Source organism: Bufo gargarizans, chromosome 5, assembly GCF_014858855.1.
Source record: "Bufo gargarizans isolate SCDJY-AF-19 chromosome 5, ASM1485885v1, whole genome shotgun sequence".
Classification (NCBI taxonomy): domain Eukaryota; kingdom Metazoa; phylum Chordata; class Amphibia; order Anura; family Bufonidae; genus Bufo; species Bufo gargarizans.
In genome coordinates, this window is record NC_058084.1 from 104,048,992 (window position 1) to 104,071,278 (window position 22,287).

Below are 22,287 nucleotides of genomic sequence, written 5' to 3' on the forward strand. Positions count from 1 at the left end.
GCATCTTGTAATTTGCTGATGGACCTCCAGAAAATCCTTAGGGAATGTAAAATTGTGCTCTGCACAGCTCAATGTTATATATAAGGCTCCTAAAGCTTAAATAGTTGTCCAGACCTAATGTTGCACCTCTTGTTGTCCTGGATATTTCCTTCCATAGCTCTTGGCTCACCAATGCTTACTTAGATCTGTATTTTGCTCCATATATGGTAGCCATACATTTTAGATATTATCTATAGTGCAAATAGTAGCTAATATTTACAGACTGTAACAGGGCTATGCAAGGCATTGACCGATCATATGTGCACTCTATTCAAGATAAACATATAGAGCAAAATATATGGGAATAAACTAGTGCTCAAAATTACAGTGTAGACATAGGACCCTCTTCACACCTACTCTGCTACCACAACCCATGCTCATGCAATACTGGAAGAAGAACTGGAATGACAACCATTGTTTTACATCAGCTTAATATTGCCATCTGAAGATAATGGCCAAGCTTTTTATTACAATGAACTGAAAGGTCGTGCAGTATTATAGCCCATGACACAAGATCAATGAGTGTCAAAGCGTTGAAGCTAATAAAAAAGACAAACTAGATATCTCTGATCGCTCTGAGAAGATGTCTTAAGATATATCCTCCATGAGCTGACTGACTACTCTCTGCTTCTGGGATCAGATCAAAATTTAAAGTGAAGTTATAAAGTTGGACCTAACCCAGCCACTACACTAAATAACATTGGGATTATCTGTAGATTTATTGGAATGTTATCCACTCATTTTTCTTTTCATTTATATTTATATTTTGATGTATTTTATGATATACTGTACTGTTTCAAAACTTCAATAAATAACTTTTGAAGCATAAATAACATTGGATGGGTCCTCCACCAAGAGATCTTACCCCCAAAGAATTTAAATTGTATCAACATCCATATTTCTATCTATACATAGCTAAAAAGATCAGCTATGGTGTATTAAGTGAAGAGACAGCAGTCAACAAAAAGATCCAACACAGCTAATTTTTCTCCTAAGGGTATGGCCACATGTTCAGGTTTCCTGATGCAGCTTTGGAAGCCAAAACCAAGAGTGAATCAAATAAAAGAGGAAAAGTTGTATCTGTTATCTATACTTTCTTTCCTTGCATGATCCACGCCTGGTTTTGGGTTACAAAACTGCATCAGGAAACCTGACCTTGTGGCCGTACCCTAAGATCCATCTGACCACATCTAGAGAATCAGACATCTGAACCTGACCAAAATCAACTTTATCATCCAATGGTCCTATAGTGTGCCTACTGGTATCTTGAGACTCACATACTGCATAGACCTATAGAGCACCCTATTTCCATTCTGGATCCTGTTACCTTTCATGCTATTTGACCTTTGTGATTTTTGTTGCTAAAAAATGGGTAGTAGGCTGTTCGAGGCAGGGGTGTAGCTACCATAGCGGCAGACCGTGCGACTGCTATGGGGCTCAGGGCAAGAGAGGGCCCAGTTGGGATAATCCCCTCTTCTACTGGGGGTGAGAACGTGGTCAGGACTCTACCCTCTAAAGGAGCAAATGAGGCAGTGGAAAAAAATGACCCAAGGGTCATTGAAAGGGGTTTAGGCAGAAATTCTTCTGTCCTGTGCGGGGGGGCCTGGTTTGATCCTTGCTATGGGGCTCTTGCTTCTCTAGGTATGCCACTGATTCGAGGCCAACTGATTGATCCATGTCCTCCCAACATGTGGCTGCGTTCTACATAGCATGTGATGTGAATGAATTAATACGTGTTCTATATACCTTATGCTTTATAGGGGGAACCACCTCTCCATGTATGCCGTCTGTACAATACAAGCAAAGAGACCTAGTTATTAATGCCAGCCACGTTAACAAAGTTTGAGCAACAGGATAGTTCGTCTATGTCCGATGGGCCACCTTTTAGGGTCCTAAGTTTGGTTCAAGTGAACAATGGGAGGTCTGAGTGGCTGTAATACAGATACTAAACGGTGGCCTGAAACCGGCCCTATACCGAAAATACGGTAAGCTCCATCTCAGTCTCTAAATATGGTCAATCATTACTCTACTCTCCGGTGGATGGGAGATGCTAGGAACCATTTCACAATCTCATTGTTCATCAGGCCCACTCATCTTGCATTTGGTGGAATTCTTATTATAATTGCCCCTACACAGTGACGTACTGGGGGGGGGGGGGTGCCGACTCTCAGGGGGGTGCCAGAAGCAATGAGCGCTTCCATCAATACAGATGGAATCGCTCATTGCTAGAGTGCAGGGAGATGGGTCCTGTCACTCACCGCTCCGCGCTCCTCCCCTCCTTCAGGCTGGCGGCGCTCTGAATGGTAGAGCAGGAAGATTTCTCCCCGGTCCACTATTCAGCCTGCGGACACGGATCGCACCGCCAGCCTGTGCCAGCCAGGGAATCTGCATAAGCTCCGCCCACACAGTGCTGCAGAGCGATCTGTGCCTGCAGGATAGAGAGGACTGTGAGCTTCAGGAACGGGACAAGGTCAGTAGTTACTGTGTTTTTCTTTTTGCTTTTTGTTTTTTTAACACAGAATGGGCACAATGGTCATTACTGATGTGAAGGGGCACAATGGGCATTTCTACTCTGGAGAGGGCACAATGGACATTGCTAATGTGAAGGGGTCACAATGGGCATTTCTTCTCTGGAGGAGGAACAATGGACATTGCTTATGTGAAGGGGGCACAATGGGCAATTCTACTATGAAGGGGGCCCAATGAGCATTATTACTCTGGAGGGGGCACAGAGGGCATTGCAAATGTGAAGGGGACACAATGGGCATTGCTAATGTGAAGGGGGCACAATGTGCATTTCTACTCTGGAGGGGGCACAATGGGTATTGCTAATATGAAGGGGGCACAATGGGCATTTTTACTCTGAAGGGGGCACAATGGGCATTTCTACTCTGGAGGGGGCACAATGGGAATTTCGTATCTGGAGAGGGCACAGAGGGCATTACTACTATGAAGGGGGCACAGAGGGCATTATTACTGTGAAGGGGGCACAATGGGCATTACTAGCACAGAGGACATTACTACTATTAAGGGGACACAATGGGGATTTCTACTATGGAGGGGACACAGAGGGCATTATTACTGTGAAAAGGGGCACAATGGGAATTATTACTGTGAATGGGCCCAATGGGCAATATTACTGTGAAAGGGGCACAATGGGCATTATTACTATTAAGGGGACACAACCGGCATTATTACTATTAAGGGGGCCCAATAGGCATCATTACTGTGAAGGGGGACAATGGGCATTACTACTATTAAGGGGCATTATTACTGTGAAAGAGGCACAAAGAGGGCATTACAACTGTGAAGGGGCAGAGATAGGGCATTACTACTGTGAAAGGGGCACAGAGAGGGCATAACTACTGTGAGAGGGGTACAATGAGGGCATAACTACTGTGAAGGGGGCACAATGAAGGGATAAGTACTTTAAGGGGGCACAATGTGGACATAACTACTGTTAGGGGGCACACATCTGTACACAACTACTGTGAAGGAGGCACAAAGAGGGCATTACTACTGTGAAGGGGTACCATTTTTTTTAAGTATTGGGGAGGGGGGTGCCAGAGAAAGGACCCGCCCCGGGTGTCAAGGAACCTAGGCACGCCACTGCCCCTACACAAGGTGATATCTGCCCAGTTGCCAGGTATTAATTGCAATATGTACAGGCATCTTAAATATCAGTACATTGTAAATTTCTTACCAATTACTTATTGAAATCAAAACATCATGCCACAGCAAACTTAATGTAATTTGTATATATTTAACAAACGTAATTCTGTACAAGACATCGTCAAAATGCATAAATTAGAAAGAAATAAATTAAAGCATCTAGTTCTCAGACCAGACTGTGTCGGCGTTAAGTGTTATGTTCCAGGATGATTTAAGTTACTTATATTGTCTTTTATATTACAAGCTTCTGAATGATAATAAATAATAACGTACGATAAGGAAATGAAATAGAATTGGCACAGTAAGGCCCCTTTCACACGAGCGAGTTTTCCGCGCAGGTGAAATGCGTGACGTGAACGCATTGCACCCGCACTGAATCTGGACCCATTAATTTCAATGTGTCTGTGTACATGAGCGGTTTTTTTCAGGCATCAGTTCTGTGTTGCGTGTAAAACGCAGCATGTTCTATATTCTGCGTTTTTCACGTAGCCCTGGCCCCATAGAAGTCAATGGGACTTCAGTGAAAAATGCATTGCCTCCGGAAGCAAGTGCGGGTGCAATGCGTTTTTCACTGATATTTGCTAAGAGATGTTGTTTGTAAACCTTCAGTTTTTTATCACGTGCGTGAAAAACCCATCAAAACGCATTGCACCCGCGCGGAAAAAACTGAACGCAATCGCAGAAAAAACTGACTGAACTTGCTTGCAAAATGGTGTGAGTTTCACTGAATGCATCCTGAACGCATCCGGAGCCAATCCGTCACGCCTGTGTGAAAGAGGCCTAAGTGAGACAGGCGGGGAGCGAGGGCAGATGCTTAGAGAGCCGAGTGGATCTGCATGTGATATCGGAATTCCTCCAGCTCCATGAAGTTCTGTCCACACATAGTACAGCTGTAGCCTTTATCTTTAATGTGTGTGCGGCGCACGTGGCTGTCGTGGGCGGCATGTGACGCAAAGGCCTTGCCACAGTGCTTGCACTTAAAGGGCTTCTCTCCAGAATGTTGTCGTATGTGGGTGCGGAGGATACTGGAAGCCGTAAATGCCTAATGGAGAGAAAAAAGAACTTTTCAATGTGGGACAGTAGTAGGGGATGGTCCGAAAATAATTGCCCCACTTCTGAAGAGTTCAAGAGCAGCAGGTAAACGTTTTCAGATGTTGGAGGCATAAGACAATAACAGGGACTGAACGCAATGTCTGTGCTGTTAAATAGATAATGGACACTGGAACCGAGCAGCGAGCTGTCACCTCTCCTGACATGTCAGTTTAGTAACTACTCGCGTTCCCTATGTAATAACAATTCTGGAACATCTATACTTATGACTCTATGTTGAGCCATTCTTTTATAATTCCTGCTACTCTTTAGGAATTAATTACTAGAGGTTTGCAATGAAGGTCCAGATGGGTGTTACCAATTGGGGGGTGCCCCTGGCATTCTAGTGGTAGATTGTGCAGGGACACATCCCCAACTGGTAACACCCATCTGGACCTTCATTGTAAACCGCTAGCAATGTATTCATCACTTCTAGCAGGAATAATAAAGGAAGGATACAACATAGAGACAAAGGAATAGATGCTCCAAAATTGATATTTTAAATGGGTATGCAAGTAGTTACTAAAAAGACATATCAGGAGAAGTTACAGATCCTCCATGACCATGAACAGTAGGTGAACGTTGGCATTTGTGACATATCTCTGTTCTACTGTTCCCGCCTGGCAACAGAAAGACATTTAAAAAAATTAATCAGATTGAGTATAATGGGGATCACTGGTTTTGGTTATGGTGTCCATCATTCTGTCAGACAATCTAGCGTGGTAGGCTGTGGTTAGCTTGCATTTTGGCTGGAATCTGCAACCGGGAATTCTAATGGAACCTCTGCTGCAGATGTGAACCTAGCCTAATGTGGACGGGGGTGACCTGACTCTCCCCCAACAGCAGACGTCATGGGGAGGGTCTCACATGTTGGACTTCAACATGCCTGATCCTTTTATTCTCAAGGGACATGAGTTGGCACCAGAGTTGTCTGGCAGTGGCCTATTTCCATTTCCCCTTAAAGAACAGGCGTACACTTGGCCAATGTGTTGGGGTATGGGGGGGGGGGGGGGGGGGGCAAGATGAATAGCTGCCGTCTACTATCTGAGGTGTACGGCCACCATTTGTGCAGGTAAAGATCATCTTAATCATAGACCAAGTAAGAACTCAGGGGGTCATTTATCAAACCGGTGTAAAGTTGAACTGGCTTAGTTGCCCCTAGCAACCAATCCGATTCCACCTTTCATTTTGGACAGCTCCGTTGAAAAATGAAAGGAAGAATCTGATTGGTTGCTAGGGGCAACAAAGCCAGTTCTCCTTTGCACCAGTTTGATAAATGAGCCCCTGAATTCCTATGGATATAATGCCATACATTACAACATATGGAGACGGGAAATGTGGCCCATCATAGTACACTGGTCAGCATGTACAGCTCATAGCTCACACATATCAGATAAATACCACCCAGACTATTGGTTTAAAGGGGCTTTCTGGGTGTTTTATACTAATGACCTAACCTCAGGATCGGTGGGGCCCCGACTCCTGGCACCACGCTCATCAGCTGTGTGAAGAGGCCTCGGCGCGGGTGAGTGCCATGACCTCCTTGCAGCTTACCAAGCACCGAGGCCTCTTCAAACAGCTGGTCAGCAGCGGCGCCATAAGTCTGACCCCCACCGATCCAGAGGATAGGTCATCAGTATAAAACACTCGTAAAATCCCTTTAATTGAGCGTTTTCCACAAGAATATGCTTTCAACATCTAATCAGATTAAAGGGAGTCTGTCACTTACTACAGGAATAGTGCTGCTCCATATGAGTCCCGATCTCTAGGTGATATGTGCATAATCCCCCCAGTTACCCCGATGTGCGCTGGCAAACCCACGCTGGAATACATGGCGAGGACTTCTCAGCTCGTGCTCAGGAGTCCTCTCTATTTTATGTGCGCTGTTCAGAAGTCCTACCAGTTTATTTCACTGGTACAGCGCAGGAACAGGGGTGAGTAGGCACATGTAGTGATCAGGACTCAGCAGGAGCAACCCTATTCATTTAGTGGTGCACCAAAAAGTGTGAAATAACCCCTTTAAAGATACCAATCGTATCATTTTGCTCATCCATAGTTGCATTTAGTATTGCAATCTCAGCACTGCTGTGACAGTGTGAACGCGGTTACCTTGTTGCAGTAGACGCACTTGTAGGGTCTTTCACCCGAGTGAACTCTCATGTGCTTGTTGAGACTGGATGACTGAGAAAAGCTCTTCCCGCATACCGTGCACTGTAATAAAATGTACATATGTGTCAATCAAACGATCAAGGAACAAAATGCAAGATTTACAGTATGCAGAATATACGGTAGTTTTAGCAGACTGAGACGCAGCATAGCTGAGTTTGTTACTTGGCACAACTCATCTCATGTCATAATGTGTTCTCTATGCCTTTACACCGGGTGGATTGGTGCGCCGGCTTCATGCACAAGCAATGCAGCAGATTACATATTCATCCCTGGGTCAAAGTTTATCTACCAAATTAGATAAACTTTGATATTTTTAAAGGGCCACTAACCCTAATATAACTCAATCTGTTGAGCAGTTGAATGCAGCCAATTTAGGGCTGTGGAGAGATGGACTGCAGTCAGGGGTGCTGCACCATCAATGAGGCCAGGTCAGGCGATCGCCTCAGGCAGCACCAGGTAGGGGCAAAAGGGGGCAGCCGAAGGGGCATGGTCTGAAGGGAAGGGGTTAGGTTAAGAAATTGGGCACCATTTCAGTTTTCACCTCAGACAGTAGAAAGGCTAGGTGCACCCCTGACTGCAGTGTCTTCTACTGGGTTACAGATATGAAGCCTGAAGAAGTGTCTTCCTCAGCGATTGCCGCTTTATTCCTCCATCTATCTGGTTTGTACATTAGGTTTAGAGCCCCTTTGGACTAATAGGTTTCAGATCACATTTCAGTATAATAAATAAGTCTTATGCCAACCGAAATACCATTAGTGGAGGGCACTAGTAATTTAGGGTATGTTTTTGGTGTGCACCCAGGTTCCAATGCCTATGACCATGTATTGATCCTAGACACATCTCTAATATTACGCACAATGCATTAGTTCCAAATATGTGTAAAACACTCAAGAAAATCATCTCAGTCAACTGAACTGTTAAATAATGTAAGCTGGCCCGTGAAATGGAAGTGTGTCTCAGCGTGCCAGACCTGGATCTATTTCAGCTTACAAGCCTTTCAGATCTAAATAAGGGGCCTCCAGCCAAAGCCTACTGAGATAATGGCAGCCACCCATGACTCCATTTAACTCTTCCTCTGCTGGACAGAAAAGACCATAAATCCCTGGATGTGTGTGTAAGGCAGCGCTGAAGACGCTGAGCAGTTGATCGGCTGGAGAATCTTACCGGCTGGGACTTGTAATTCTACAAAAACTAGCAGAAGCCCTTGCATTAAAGACCTATAAACATCTTCGGGGACAATTTTTTTTATCATTGCATTTTACTTATTTTGGGCTAAAAATAATTTTTCCACTTGGTCTTTTTTTTTAAAACTTCAACAGTTTTTGATCTACAGCTTTCACTTTCAGCGTATATCTGCAGATATTATTATCTGCACATTATTTATAACTAATTATTGTCAAACTGGTTTGAGGAGTGTTTATGAGCTATTTGACTATATTGGAGGCAAAAATGAGCATGCATGTTGGATTTCAACATACCCTCCAGCTGTTGTAAAACTACAACTCCCACCATGCCCTCCTCTAGGCTGATGGATCCTGAGGTGGAGTCAGGAACAGAACCGTGACGAACACCCTAAAATAAGCCAGACTATTGCTGAGTGCTGTGACCATTTGGGATTATACTAGGCCGACAGCTGTAGGCTGTACGGGCACGTTGGTAGTTGTTTTGCAACAGCTGGAGGGCCACAGGTTGGGCAGACAAGTGGCTGCCAGAGGTGCCTGGCAGTAAATTGCTGCCATGCTGTTTCAGAACACATGCATGCTCGGCCGAACCTAGCTGATCATACTGTAATTATTATTACTCTCTTTTTGTCTAGTGACAACATATACCTCAGCACTATACAAACACAGCAAACACAGAGAAATGCACATGTAGATCAAACACTTACAGATCAGAAACTAAAAAGGAAAGTACATTGTCTAAAAAGTGCAATCCAACCTGTGGGGGCAAATCAGCTTCTCTGCCATTACCACAAAAGACCATCAGCACATAGTTACATAGTCAATATGGTTTAAAAAAGGCATAAGTCCATCAAGTTCAACCAAGTGATAGGTGGGGACATGAATCCCAGAAGGAAGTGAAACTCAGATTTCTACACGTTTTCTTAGAAGTCTCTTCTCAAGACTAAATAAATTGAATTCTTTTCATCTTTCTACATAACTAAGACCCTCCATGCGCTTTATCAATTTAGTCGCTCTCCTTTGTACTTTTTCCAGCTACAATGCATCCTTTCTATGAACAGAATGCCGACTATCTCTTATGAGGGCCGATATCTTGCTATGGTGAATACGACATGGGCTGTTTACTCGTGGGCTGAGAAACACTTCACTATGGCATGGCGCTATACTGATAAATATGCTACACATAATATGTATCAGTAGATTAACCTCCACCCAACCTGAAGCAGCTGCTTAGATGTCAACCATATACTGAACATTTATATCCAACAGGATACCAAATATACAGAGAGAGAACTTAGAAATGGTGTAACTTTAGGTAAAATTTAACTGAGACACATTAGCTGCCACCAGGGGCGTAACTACCATAGCGGCAGACCATGCGACTGCTATGGGGCCCAGGGCAAGAGGGGGCCCAGTCCTTGTTGGGATCATCCCCTGTTCTACTGGAGGTAAAAACTTGGTCAGGACTCTACTCTCTAAAGGAACAACTTTTAGCAAATGAAGCAGTGGAAAAATGGCCCAAGGGTCATAGAAAGGGGTTTAGGCATAAACCGTTCTGTCCTGTCTGGGGGGCCTGGTTTGATCCTTGCTATGGGGCCATTACTTCTACATGTACGCCACTGGCTGCCACAGAATTAGCTGTCACAATTGCAGCTACTAGGGTCAGCTCTTTAACATACTGCCAAGAGCTGGAGAGCCACATGTGGCCCCCATGCCACAGGTCGGCAAAAACTGATCAGTTATAATCATCAAAGAAGAAGAATATTGGATCCAGGCGGCACTCACCTTGTGGGGTCGGTGCTTCTCATGAACATGTAAGATGTGGATCCTCAGCCTGTCCCTCTTCTCAAAGGACCTCTTACACAGGTGGCAGGGAAACTTCCTGTCCCCCTGGTCCACACAGCGGGTGTACTTGAGGTGCTTGTCCCGGTAATATTTATAGGCGAACACTTTACCACATCTCTCACACTTGAATCCCTCTCCAGAATCTGCAGGGGTAAGAGACAAATACAGGATGACATCCCTGATAAGCCATCACACGCTGCTCTCACATCGCACGCAAATATTTCTCAACCAGCCCCGATTAGAGGTTCCCCACAACACAGCAGCAACCGGACCTGACACCTGCATCAGGCAGCCGGATCTTCAATACGGAAATGTGAACTCCGCCTTAGGGCTGTTTCACACTTGCGTTGTGGCATTGCGGTTTTCAGATCTGGCAGAGGATCTCAAAACCAGGCCAAAACGGTTCAGTTTTCTCCCCATCGAGATGCTTGACCGGACACAAAACTGCTGCAAAACTGCGAAATGGAACAAACCGGATCTGGCAGCAAAATCAATGTAATTCAATGATGCCGGATACATTTTTTTCGGATGTCAAAAAAAATAAGATCCGTCACCCATTGACTTACAATGATTTTAGTGCCGGATACGGTTTGTTCCATTTTGATGTAACACAACCGCATCTCAAAGGAACGGATGCATCCGAAAGTGTTAACATCCGGCTGAACCATTTTGGTCCGGTTTTCAGAACCTCTGACGGATCTCAAAACCGGAAACCAAAACGCAAGTGTGAACACGGTCTTAGAGAACGTTTAGGTTACGTTCAAAAATGCGGCATAAACTCTGTAGTCTGTTCTGGCAAAAAGCCAACACTTATGCCAGAAAGTGGCCAGATCCTTGTCGGATCCCATTGTAGTCACTAGGGATCTGGTGGTGTGTGGCCCTATGCGGCATTGCCAGATGCGGCGATCTTATCAGAGGCAGGAATGGCTTTGGGGTTCCCTTGGAGTGGATAACATGTACTAGGCGGGGTTCCCCTACTGTAATAGGGCTGGGAATTACTAACCATTTTAATTTCCAATAAGGGGAAATCATTCAGAGCACATGTACCAGAGAAATTACAAATCAAAGCCTAATGTGAGTTGTACTTTCCAGTGGTTGAATCATTAGCAGCTAATGACTGGGCAGATAATCCTGCTCATCAGAATATGCTAATGTCAATAACAATTACCGACAACTGACAACTGGACTTTACTAGTAAGGATTACCGTACGTTTAAGAAAAACTCCTTTACCTGTCAGGCAAATTACACCCACACTCTATGAACAGACCGGCCAGCCATGCTAGTACTATAGGAGTATACTATGTGTGATTATTGCATCTTATTATCTGCGCAGTGATGTATGCTATGATTATTATACTGTACTATACTGTACTATACTGTACTATACTGTACTATAGCTTGATAGAAAACTATTGGGATATAACAGGTGTGCTAATGTCCTCATATGTGATGCCATGATGGTCCAATATATCTTTATGTTTAATAAATGTTTATTAAAGCTTTATGAAAGTTAGAAACTGATAAATTTTAAAAAAATAATGGGTCTGGCGGGAACTACAGTGAATATTGTACTATACCATATGTTATATAAAGTCATTGAGTTATAAAAAGTATTTTCATGTCCTCATATATGATTCCATAATGGTCTAATATATATTGTTATATTCTACTGTATGTATTATACTGTACTGTATTTTATATAAAGTCACCGGGCTATAAAAAGGTATTGTAATACCCTCTTATATAATGTCATGATGGTGTAATATATTGTTATATTCTACTGTATGTATTATACTGTACTGTATTTTTATATGAAGTCATTGGGCTCTAATAGGTAGTGTAATTCCCTCTTATATAATATCATGATGGTGTAATATATATTATTATATTCTGCTGTACTGTATTATTCTGTACTATCTTTATATAAAGGGGTCAGTGGGCTTTGTCCTGTTATGATGGTCTGATACATATTGTTACAATTCATTCATTTACAGTGCCCTAATAATAATTGTAAACTATCATACCTATGATGTATATGTTTGGTATTATGCTCTGCTAATCTATTATGCTTTTATTTTACACTGTAGGATAATGAGCTGTTATATTATAGGTAAGATATTATAATCTACAGATATGATGTGCATGTTACATTGTGTTGAGGACATGTACCTTTATATTGTGCTATTGTTTCTTTTTATATACAAATTTTAAATAATTCTGACTTTGTAAAGCGTGGAATATGGTGGCACTATATGATAATAATAATAATAATAAAAATTATTATTATTATCTAGTATTATTATTATTATCATCTAGTATTTCCTGCTGAGTTATAAGCCTATAATGACATTATCTAGCATTACATTGTATAGGATTCTAATGTCTTGTGTTATTTGGTTATATTAATATTAGAATAATACAATTACAATGTAGTGAAGGGCACACAGGTAGGTGGCCTACATACCTTCAGTCTGCTGGAAGGGATGTTTGCCCTCATCCATGCCCTTCAGGCTGACTGGGATGCCCAGGAATTGCAGGTAGCAGTCGCCATACCAGACCAGCAGCTCCTGCCTGGGCGCAATCTCCTTGCAGGTCTCATAGTAAATGTCGCCCTCACACTGGACTGCGATCAGGTTTTGTTCCTCTGGGAATCGGGCGCAGTTCACAAGCGCCATCCAGTTACCGCATGCCCCCTTGCCGTCTATGAAGTGGCTCAGCCTGCCCTCCTCGAAGATCTGCCCGGGGGGAAACAGACATTTAAAACCAGTCCCTTCATGAATCGTCTGAAAACGTATAATACAATGATGACATCTAGGTATTGCGATAATATAACTGTACATGTCTGTAATTGTAATAATATAATAACATAATAATAAATGTGGATGAACGGAATATCAGGTCTGCGAGCTGGAGAGGAGCAATGGCCATGAAGAAAAGCAAATATAGAAATAGTATAGAAATAAATATAAGAACAATAATAACATGGAAAGAGAATAATAGTAGGAAGAGAACAATATTCATAAAAGAAATATAATACAGTCAGGAACAAAGATATAAAAGAGAAAAAAGGAAAATGCCGTCTTTTTAATAATGTAATAAATAATAATAATATCAACATCATAACTAGAAGAATCAGAGAATTATTTAGAACTATTTTTCAACTAACAAAAAAAAAACGAAATATAAGGATATTCTATAGATGGTGGTGGAAATAATAGATCATGGTTAATGATCTGATAGAGTCAGCGATGGGAAGATGAGAGTAGTAGTAGTAGTAGTGGCGCCTCCTCACCTCCCACATCACAGAGTTGTCATCGTAGATCTTGATCTCGCTGGTGTTCACCACCCTCCCTTGGAAGGGGCCGTATTTCACCCCTTTTGGGATGACTCTGGTACTGAAGACCCCGGACTGGGGGAAAGCTCCATATTTCGTTCTCAGCACTATCAGTCCTACAATATACGGATTCCGATTAGCGTCCGTCCTCAGAATAAACACGGGGGTCAGTGTATAATGGAGCAGAACATATAGGTAATAATCCATACCTTCCGGTAACTGCAGCGATTCCCTGTCCACAGATGGGGGCTCTCCTCCTATGGCAAATCCATTAGATAGATAAGTGATAGATAGATAGATAGATAGATAGATAGATAGATAATTTAATAGATAATAGACAGAATATATATATATATATATATATATATATATATATATATAAATAGATAGATAGATATTGATTGGTAGATAGATAATTTAATAGATAAATGGATAGATAGAGATTTAATAGTTAATAGACAGATTAGATACGGACATACATAGATAATAGACAGATATCAGACATAGATAATAGATAGATTAGATACATAGATAATAGATAGACAGACAGACAGATAGATAATAGACAGATTAGACACATAGATAATAGACAGATTAGATACATAGATAATAGATAGATAGACAGATTAGACACATAGATAATAGACAGATTAAATACATAGATAATAGATTAGATACATAGATAATAGACAGATTAGATACATAGATAATAGACAGATATCAGACAATTAGATACCTGTGCAGTGGTCCGGGATACGGAGCCCGGAGATGGCGTGTGTGGTGCGGGTCGGGGGTCTCTGCTCCGCGGGGGGGCTCATGTACCCGTACAGGACAGAGTGCAGCTCCTCCTCTGTGAACTGGTAGGTGGTCCCCGGGCTCATCACCTCCAGACAGGGAGAACTCCTTACAGGGGCCCCCTTGGACTTCTTTGGTTTGGGGCTGTGTGGAGGATTAAGGAGGAACCCTGCCTCCAGCGGGTGCCCATTATTATTATTATTATTATTATTACGGCAGGGGGCTTCCTTACTGCTCAGTCCATTCGGGGTCTTACCAAACATGGGGCATGTAGAGTGAGGGAAGAGGGGCTCCCGGGGGGGAGGGCTGTGGGTGAGGATGGACGATATGTCCCTGAAATGAATGGGCCCCAGGGGTGAGGATTTGGTGACTAGTCTCCCCAGAGACTTCAGGGGATGGAACAGGTCGTGGGGGGTATTGGCCAGGATGCCTAGGTATGGGTTACCCTGGGGCATGAATGTGGGGTAATAGGAGGCCATGCTGGGGGCATGGGGGGCATTGCTGGGCACGGACACTGCCATCCTCCGCTCCTGTGTGGAGAGAAATTGAATCATTACTAGAATTCACCGCAATGGAGCTAACCCCGAGCGGACACGGTGTACCCCTCACCACAATGGAGCTAACCCCGAGCGGACACGGTGTACCCCTCACCACAATGGAGCTAACCCCGAGCGGACACAGCCCATCACCCCGGTGTACCCCTCACCGCAATGGAGCTAACCCCGAGCGGACACAGTCCATCACCCCGGTGTACCCCTCACCGCAATGGAGCTAACCCCGAGCGGACACAGCCCATCACCCCGGTGTACCCCTCACCGCAATGGAGCTAACCCCGAGCGGACACAGTCCATCACCCCGGTGTACCCCTCACCGCAATGGAGCTAACCCCGAGCGGACACAGCCCATCACCCCGGTGTACCCCTCACCGCAATGGAGCTAACCCCGAGCGGACACAGTCCATCACCCCGGTGTACCCCTCACCGCAATGGAGCTAACCCCGAGCGGACACAGCCCATCACCCCGGTGTACCCCTCACCACAATGGAGCTAACCCCGAGCGGACACGGTGTACCCCTCACCACAATGGAGCTAACCCCGAGCGGACACAGCCCATCACCCCGGTGTACCCCTCACCGCAATGGAGCTAACCCCGAGCGGACACAGCCCATCACCCCGGTGTACCCCTCACCGCAATGGAGCTAACCCCGAGCGGACACAGTCCATCACCCCGGTGTACCCCTCACCGCAATGGAGCTAACCCCGAACGGACACAGCCCATCACCCCGGTGTACCCCTCACCACAATGGAGCTAACCCCGAGCGGACACAGTCCATCACCCCGGTGTACCCCTCACCACAATGGAGCTAACCCCGAGCGGACACAGTCCATCACCCCGGTGTACCCCTCACCACAATGGAGCTAACCCCGAGCGGACACAGCCCATCACCCCGGTGTACCCCTCACCACAATGGAGCTAACCCCGAGCGGACACAGTCCATCACCCCGGTGTACCCCTCACCACAATGGAGCTAACCCCGAGCGGACACAGCCCATCACCCCGGTGTACCCCTCACCGCAATGGAGCTAACCCCGAGCGGACACAGCCCATCACCCCGGTGTACCCCTCACCGCAATGGAGCTAACCCCGAGCGGACACAGTCCATCACCCCGGTGTACCCCTCACCACAATGGAGCTAACCCCGAACGGACACAGCCCATCACCCCGGTGTACCCCTCACCACAATGGAGCTAACCCCGAGCGGACACAGCCCATCACCCCGGTGTACCCCTCACCACAATGGAGCTAACCCCGAGCGGACACAGTCCATCACCCCGGTGTACCCCTCACCACAATGGAGCTAACCCCGAGCGGACACAGCCCATCACCCCACCCCGGTGTACCCCTCACCACTGCAGGGAACCGCGAGTGTGCAAATAACGCAGAGACGTGTACATGGAGCGTCACACGCTGCGTCTCTGATTGTAGCGCCGTCAACTGCTGGAACTAAATCACTTATTTGGGTTTCTTAATTTTATTTTTATACAAATAATGCAGAATAAACTGATAACGAACATATATAATTATTATTATTATTATTATTATTATATACTCAAGCCCCCGCACAAACATTTGCCTTTCCTTTTGTTGACCCCCTGCCTATCACAGATGTTCAGCACTACACAGTGAGCCCTGGTACAGCCTGATTGGTAAGAAGAGGAGAACCTGGGAGACGGCACACAGGAACCGCAGCCTGAATATGTCATGTGTGAATACCATTCGTATATATCTACTTTTATCTGGAATCCCAGAGTACCGCAGCCCGCTGCTACTAACCCAGCACCTAAAGGGTTAATGACAATCTACACAATAATCACATCCAGCAAATTCTGAGAGAAGTTATATCCAAAAGGTAACAAGAAAAGGGAAAAAGCAGCAAGCTAAATCCCTGCATCAGGTACTGTGTATGTATGAGAGATAGATAGATAGATAGATAGATAGATAGATAGATAGATAGATAGATAGATAGATAGATAGATAGATAATAGATAGGATTGATAGAGATATTAGATAGATTCAGATTATAGATAGATAGTTTAGATTGATAGTGATATTAGATAGATCGATCGATAGATAAATAAATAAGATTGATAGAGATATTAGATAGATAGATATATAGATTAATAGAGATATTAGATATAGATAGATAGATGCAGATTTTAGATAGATAGATAGATAAGATTGATAGCGATATATAGATATAGATAGATAGATTAGATTGATATAGATATTGATTGATATAGATAGATAGATAGATAGATAGATAGATACAGATTTTAGATAGCTTGATAGAGATATTAGATAGATATATAGAGATAGATAGACAGATAGATATATATAGAGATATTAGATAGATAGATACATATGATAGATATACATATATTAGATAAATAGATAGAGATATTAGATAAATAGATAGAGATATTAGATAAATATATAAATAGATAGATAGATACAGATGATAGATAGACATATATTAGATACAGATTTTAGATAGATAGACATATATTAGATAAATAGATAGAGATATTAGATAGATAGACATATATTAGATAAATAGATAGAGATATTAGATAGATAGATAATACAGGCACACAATTAGAAGCATGCTATAAAGTCGGTATAAGTTGCATTTCCAGGAGTTGCAGAGTTCCTCTGTCCATCACTGATCTCTGCTGGGATATAACACATCTATACAATTCACCTGATCTATAAAACACATGCACCCCATCATCATCATCATCAGGACACAGGTGCCACCTCCAGGATCACAACTTCTCCATCCCAGATAGAAGAGGTGATGGCTCCACATGCCGGGTTAACCAGTCTATTACTGGAAGCTCCTGGAGATAATGGCTGGATGATGCTGAGCACAGGAGCTTACATCTCCATGAATCTGATAGAAGGAGCAGATCAATGGCAGCCCATGGCTCAGACACAACAGGGTCGTGACACTCAGAGAGAGGAACATGGGGTCAGGGGAAAGGTCACAATAATGAACACATCTCTCCACATTAAGGAGGGAGCATTGACACCCTGAGCCATCAGCCACCCACAGGAGGTGTCCAACTCCTGGACCCAGCAGCAGTAATCTGGAGGATAACTCCTATTCTGTTCCTGATGCGTGTTATACTTACTGTGTTGTTACAGATCTGTTGAGAAGACTTCAGGAGGATGACATGTCTTCCTAACCTCCAGACCTCAGAGTAGATGTTAGTGAGGTGTGATGTCTCCTGTCCTCCTGGCCATCTCCTGGTACTGGAGCCTAGGGTGCTGTCTGTGCAGACTGTGGGGTCTTACTTGTGTGTAAAGGCAAATGAAGGCAGATGGGTTAAAAGGGAGGAGAAGGAGGGGGATAGAAACCAGAGTGGACCACAAGTCTTCTTCAATACCATCCAGAATCTGCCCCTCCTCCCACTCCTCTGACTGTATTCATTGGCCCCAGAGCTGTTCATCTCCCCTGACCGCAGGAGGCTTTACAGGTTGTCTGTACCTAGAGTCCAGCCTTACCCTCACTGAGCCCACCCCCTAAGACCCCTATATATCCCACACCAAATCCATCCAGGACCTCTGCCATACAGCACACAGGAAGCAGCTGGTACACAACCAGTAAAGGGGGTCACTACGTTTAATGTAATCTGCAGACACCCCATCAATATCATCAGACTAGATACACTCTGGTGAGGAGGAGGAGGAGGATGGTCGCTTTCTATAAACATACAGAACCAGTGATGTGCTGTTTGCAGTTATTTCAGGCTATTTCATTAGATTGTTTCCTTGGCTGATGGTTTGTATCTTCTCTGTGGACACAATGGCCACACTGATGACACAGGGGCAGTCTGTTACCTGACAATAAATTAAAGATATTCAATTAAAATCTATCGATCTATGAATAGTTCGATACAGTTTACACCCCACTGATAGCTGGAATATTAACACATCAACACAGGATAATGTAACTATCACACAATACAAAACACAAAGCAATGTAACACAATGTAACTATCACACAATACAAAACACATAGCGATGTAACACAATGTAACTATCACACAATACAAAACACATAGCGATGTAACACAATGTAACTATCACACAATACAAAACACATAGCAATGTAACACAATGTAACTATCACACAATACAAAACACATAGCGATGTAACACAATGTAACTATCACACAATACAAAACACATAGCAATGTAACACAATGTAACTATCACACAATACAAAACACATAGCGATGTAACACAATGTAACTATCACACAATACAAAACACAAAGCAATGTAACACAATACAAAACACATAGCGATGTCACACATGAAGTTATTTTGTTTTCTGTTCTGGTGCTGCCATTTTCTGATTTATATTTATTAATATCTATTTATCTCAAAACAGATTAGTTAAAATAACTTAGAAATGTATTATAATACAGTTAAACTCATATGAATGGCTTGTATTACATATAGTATCATTTATAGAGTGTGTGTGATGTATACGCTCTGTTATATGAATTATCTGTATTATGTATTCTGTTTGATACTTATTATTGTGTATTATAGTCTGTGTATATGGATAATTTATAGGTTTTATATGTATTATTTCTATATGTACTTTGTATATCATATGTTGGAAATGTTATTTGTATTCTGTACATCATATACTTTTGCTATCTATTCGTTCTATGTATTCTGTGTATTAAATGTATTACTTGTGTTTCATCCATTAGTTAGCATGTTTTCTGTGCAGTATATGTATTACTTGTGTTTTATGTGTGTGATATGTGCAATCAGTATTATATGAGCTGTATTTACTACGTGTATCATATGTATTATATTCGCATTTTGTCTATTAGTTCTGTTCTATGTATTCTGTGTATATGTATTAATTGTGTTGTGTGTATTTATCATATGTGGTATATTTGCATTTTATCTATTAGTTCTATGTATTATTTACGGTTTTTCTATTAGTGGTTATACAGTATGTGTTCTGTGTAAATATATATATATATATATATATATATATATATAATATTATACATATTATGTGTAATGTGTATTATATTTATTATTTGTGTTGTATCTATTCTGTGTATTTTTTGTATTATTTTGTTTTTATGTATTCGTTTTGTTATATGTATCCTGTGTATCATGTATATTATTTGTGTTATAGAAATCTGATTAAATCCTGAACGAATCTGGAGTAGGACAGGCAGATGCTTTTGAGGAGCTCTAGTTTACCATCAGTCACTGTTATTGTGTGTTACATACTATACTTTTACTCCACAGCACATACAGTATAATACACAATATACTTAATACATATATACAATTTGTGCAAGTCTCTCTTCTTTTGTGATATCTTTACTAATTGGACATTATGTATTATTCCATGCTTGTCCTTCTATGTGATGATCTAGAGGAGCACAAGCTATTTTATATTACTGCTCCCACAGCACAGAAGCTATGTATATATATATATATATATATATATATATATATATATATGTTATTTCTTCAATTATTTCTATAACATCCCCAGATTTATTCATTTTCCATTCCATGAAGAACATTCCCTTGATTCCTATTTTTACATTACTGCAGCCTGCATTCAGTGTAATTTGGTGAGGCATCACAGCACAGTATTACCATGGTAGAACAAGAAGGGATGGTTGGCATATACAGGGGACACAGTTGTGGAAAGGTCAGACCTTTTATGACTGTAGTCAGTGCTGATCTGGCAGTTGCAGGGTTAAACAGTAGTGTTGTACAGATGATAATATATAATTATCATATTTATAGGACTCCACCCTGCACTGCACACCCCAGAGCAGCAGGGGGCAGAGCTGGATCCTTATACACTGTGTGATTACTGTACACAAACCTTCAGCCAATGATCTCCCTCATTACCCCCATCATTGGGTATTAGCACATGCAAAGCACAAAGGAGGGGGTAGGAGGTCTACAGAAACCATCCATGTGCACACTCAAAGCTTCTAATACAGAAGCTGTGGAACTACAAGTCCTAGCAGGCGGTGATGCTCTCATACTGCAAATTGCATTGTTTTCCAGCTGGATTTCTTGTGTCTCTAGGCCAGATTCACACTAGGCATCTCATGTGCAGTATCTTTCAGAATACTAATGGCTTCTTCAGGATAGGTCATAAATAGATCAGCGGGGGTCTGACTCCCAGAATCCCTGCCGACCAGCTGTTTGAGGACACCGCGGTGCTCCGGTGAGAGCCGCAGCCTCCTACCAGGCCAATGACATCACGTTCATCAGTCAGATGGTCAAGCACAGCCACTATCCAATGGATGGCGCTGTGCTTGGTAAGAGCCACAGCCTCTTCCAACAGCTGGATCCCCAACCATCAGATACTGGTGACCTGTCCTGAGGATAGGTCTTCAGTATTAAATACTCCGAAAACCCCTTCAAATGGACAAAAGAGCAACAACATTTGCAGGTAGCACGTTATAGAATGGTTGATTGATATATAGTTTTATGGGAAAAGATTCCGTAAAAATGTATTCATTTAAAGGGCAGCAGATTTGTAGCTATGAAACTGTTGACCTGTGTTGGTCCCATGTTTATATGTGTCCGTATTATGTCTTAATATATGTTAAAGCCTATAGGAGCAACGGGGGCGTTGCCATTACACCTTGAGGCTCTGCTATCTCTGCACCCGCCGCGCCCTCTAACACTTTAAATGACCGGGCCCCACAGTGTGAACGTCCTCACGCCTGCCTAGCCCGGTCAATTCGAGTGCAGAGGGCGCTGCAGGTGCACAGAGAGCAGAGCTTGCATGTTACTACTTTTTGAATTCGTGTGCCGTGCACCTAAATTTAGGTGTTTGTGGCATTTCTATGCCACCCTCACCACTGGGGAGTCTTGGGGCATCATCTGGACGGAGCCATCGGTCCTGGCACATTCACTATAATTTAGCTGGTTTTCTGGCATAAAAGATGAATAAGATCTCCACCAGTCAGGGAATGGAGTAGATTTTCATCCAGATGCACAGGGTGGTGGTGGACGCGCCTCATCTCATCCTAAATTAAGAGCATCTTCTTGAGGCGCAGTGGATATCAAAGAGGGGAGTAAAATGCGTGTCTTTTATAAATCACCCTTTATGTGATAGATGATTCTTAAAGGGAGTGGCTAGGATTTTATTATTGATGGCTTATCCATCAATTTCTAAAACATCTGGCAGGGGTTTAACACCCCATTACCCGCTCCAATCTGCTCCGTTCTGTGTGGAGTGGATGGAGTTGGTGACTGCTGACGTCAATGGGGGCACTGCTGTAACCAGTTCTGTGTCTTGTACCACGCACCTCTGTTCTCCTCTGTGCAGTTGCGTCTGTCCTGTGTTCAGTGTATTTTGTATTTTCAGTAATTTAGTAACATGGAGAACAAATGCAAAAACAACAAAAAGAGAGGTCTCTATAGGAATGCCTTACAGAGGGGCTTCATTACTACTGGGGGCATTGTAGGTGGGATTCATGACAGCTGGGTACACTATGGGAGCATTATTATTAGTGGACACAATATGGAGGGCACTACTACTACTGGGCGTACTCTTGGAGAGCATTATCACTATTGGGTCAA

General features: G+C 43.0%; 1 protein-coding gene across 1 annotated transcript; it reads right to left on the reverse strand.

Moving 5' to 3' along the window:
• Nucleotides 1-4,525: 4,525 nt before the first annotated feature.
• On the reverse strand, nucleotides 4,526-17,911 carry PRDM14 (PR/SET domain 14). Its single transcript, XM_044295396.1, has 8 exons — nucleotides 17,821-17,911; nucleotides 14,067-14,655; nucleotides 13,540-13,587; nucleotides 13,289-13,446; nucleotides 12,461-12,731; nucleotides 9,936-10,138; nucleotides 6,910-7,011; nucleotides 4,526-4,753 (listed from the first exon to the last, which is right to left on the reverse strand). Exons 2-8 carry the CDS (start codon nucleotides 14,644-14,646, stop codon nucleotides 4,526-4,528), a joined length of 1,590 nt encoding a protein of 529 aa, XP_044151331.1. The 5' UTR covers nucleotides 14,647-14,655; nucleotides 17,821-17,911.
• Nucleotides 17,912-22,287: the final 4,376 nt, after the last annotated feature.

Excerpts from the sequence above, each read along its gene's own strand:
- PRDM14 (XM_044295396.1), bottom strand. The coding sequence starts at position 14,646 with ATGGCAGTGTCCGTGCCCAGCAATGCCCCCCATGCCCCCAGCATGGCC. Across the intron at positions 13,447-13,539 it reads ATCGCTGCAGTTACCGGAAG|GACTGATAGTGCTGAGAACG; the intron begins GTATGGATTATT and ends CGTATATTGTAG. Across the intron at positions 7,012-9,935 it reads AGAAGCACCGACCCCACAAG|TGCACGGTATGCGGGAAGAG; the intron begins GTGAGTGCCGCC and ends ATTTTATTACAG.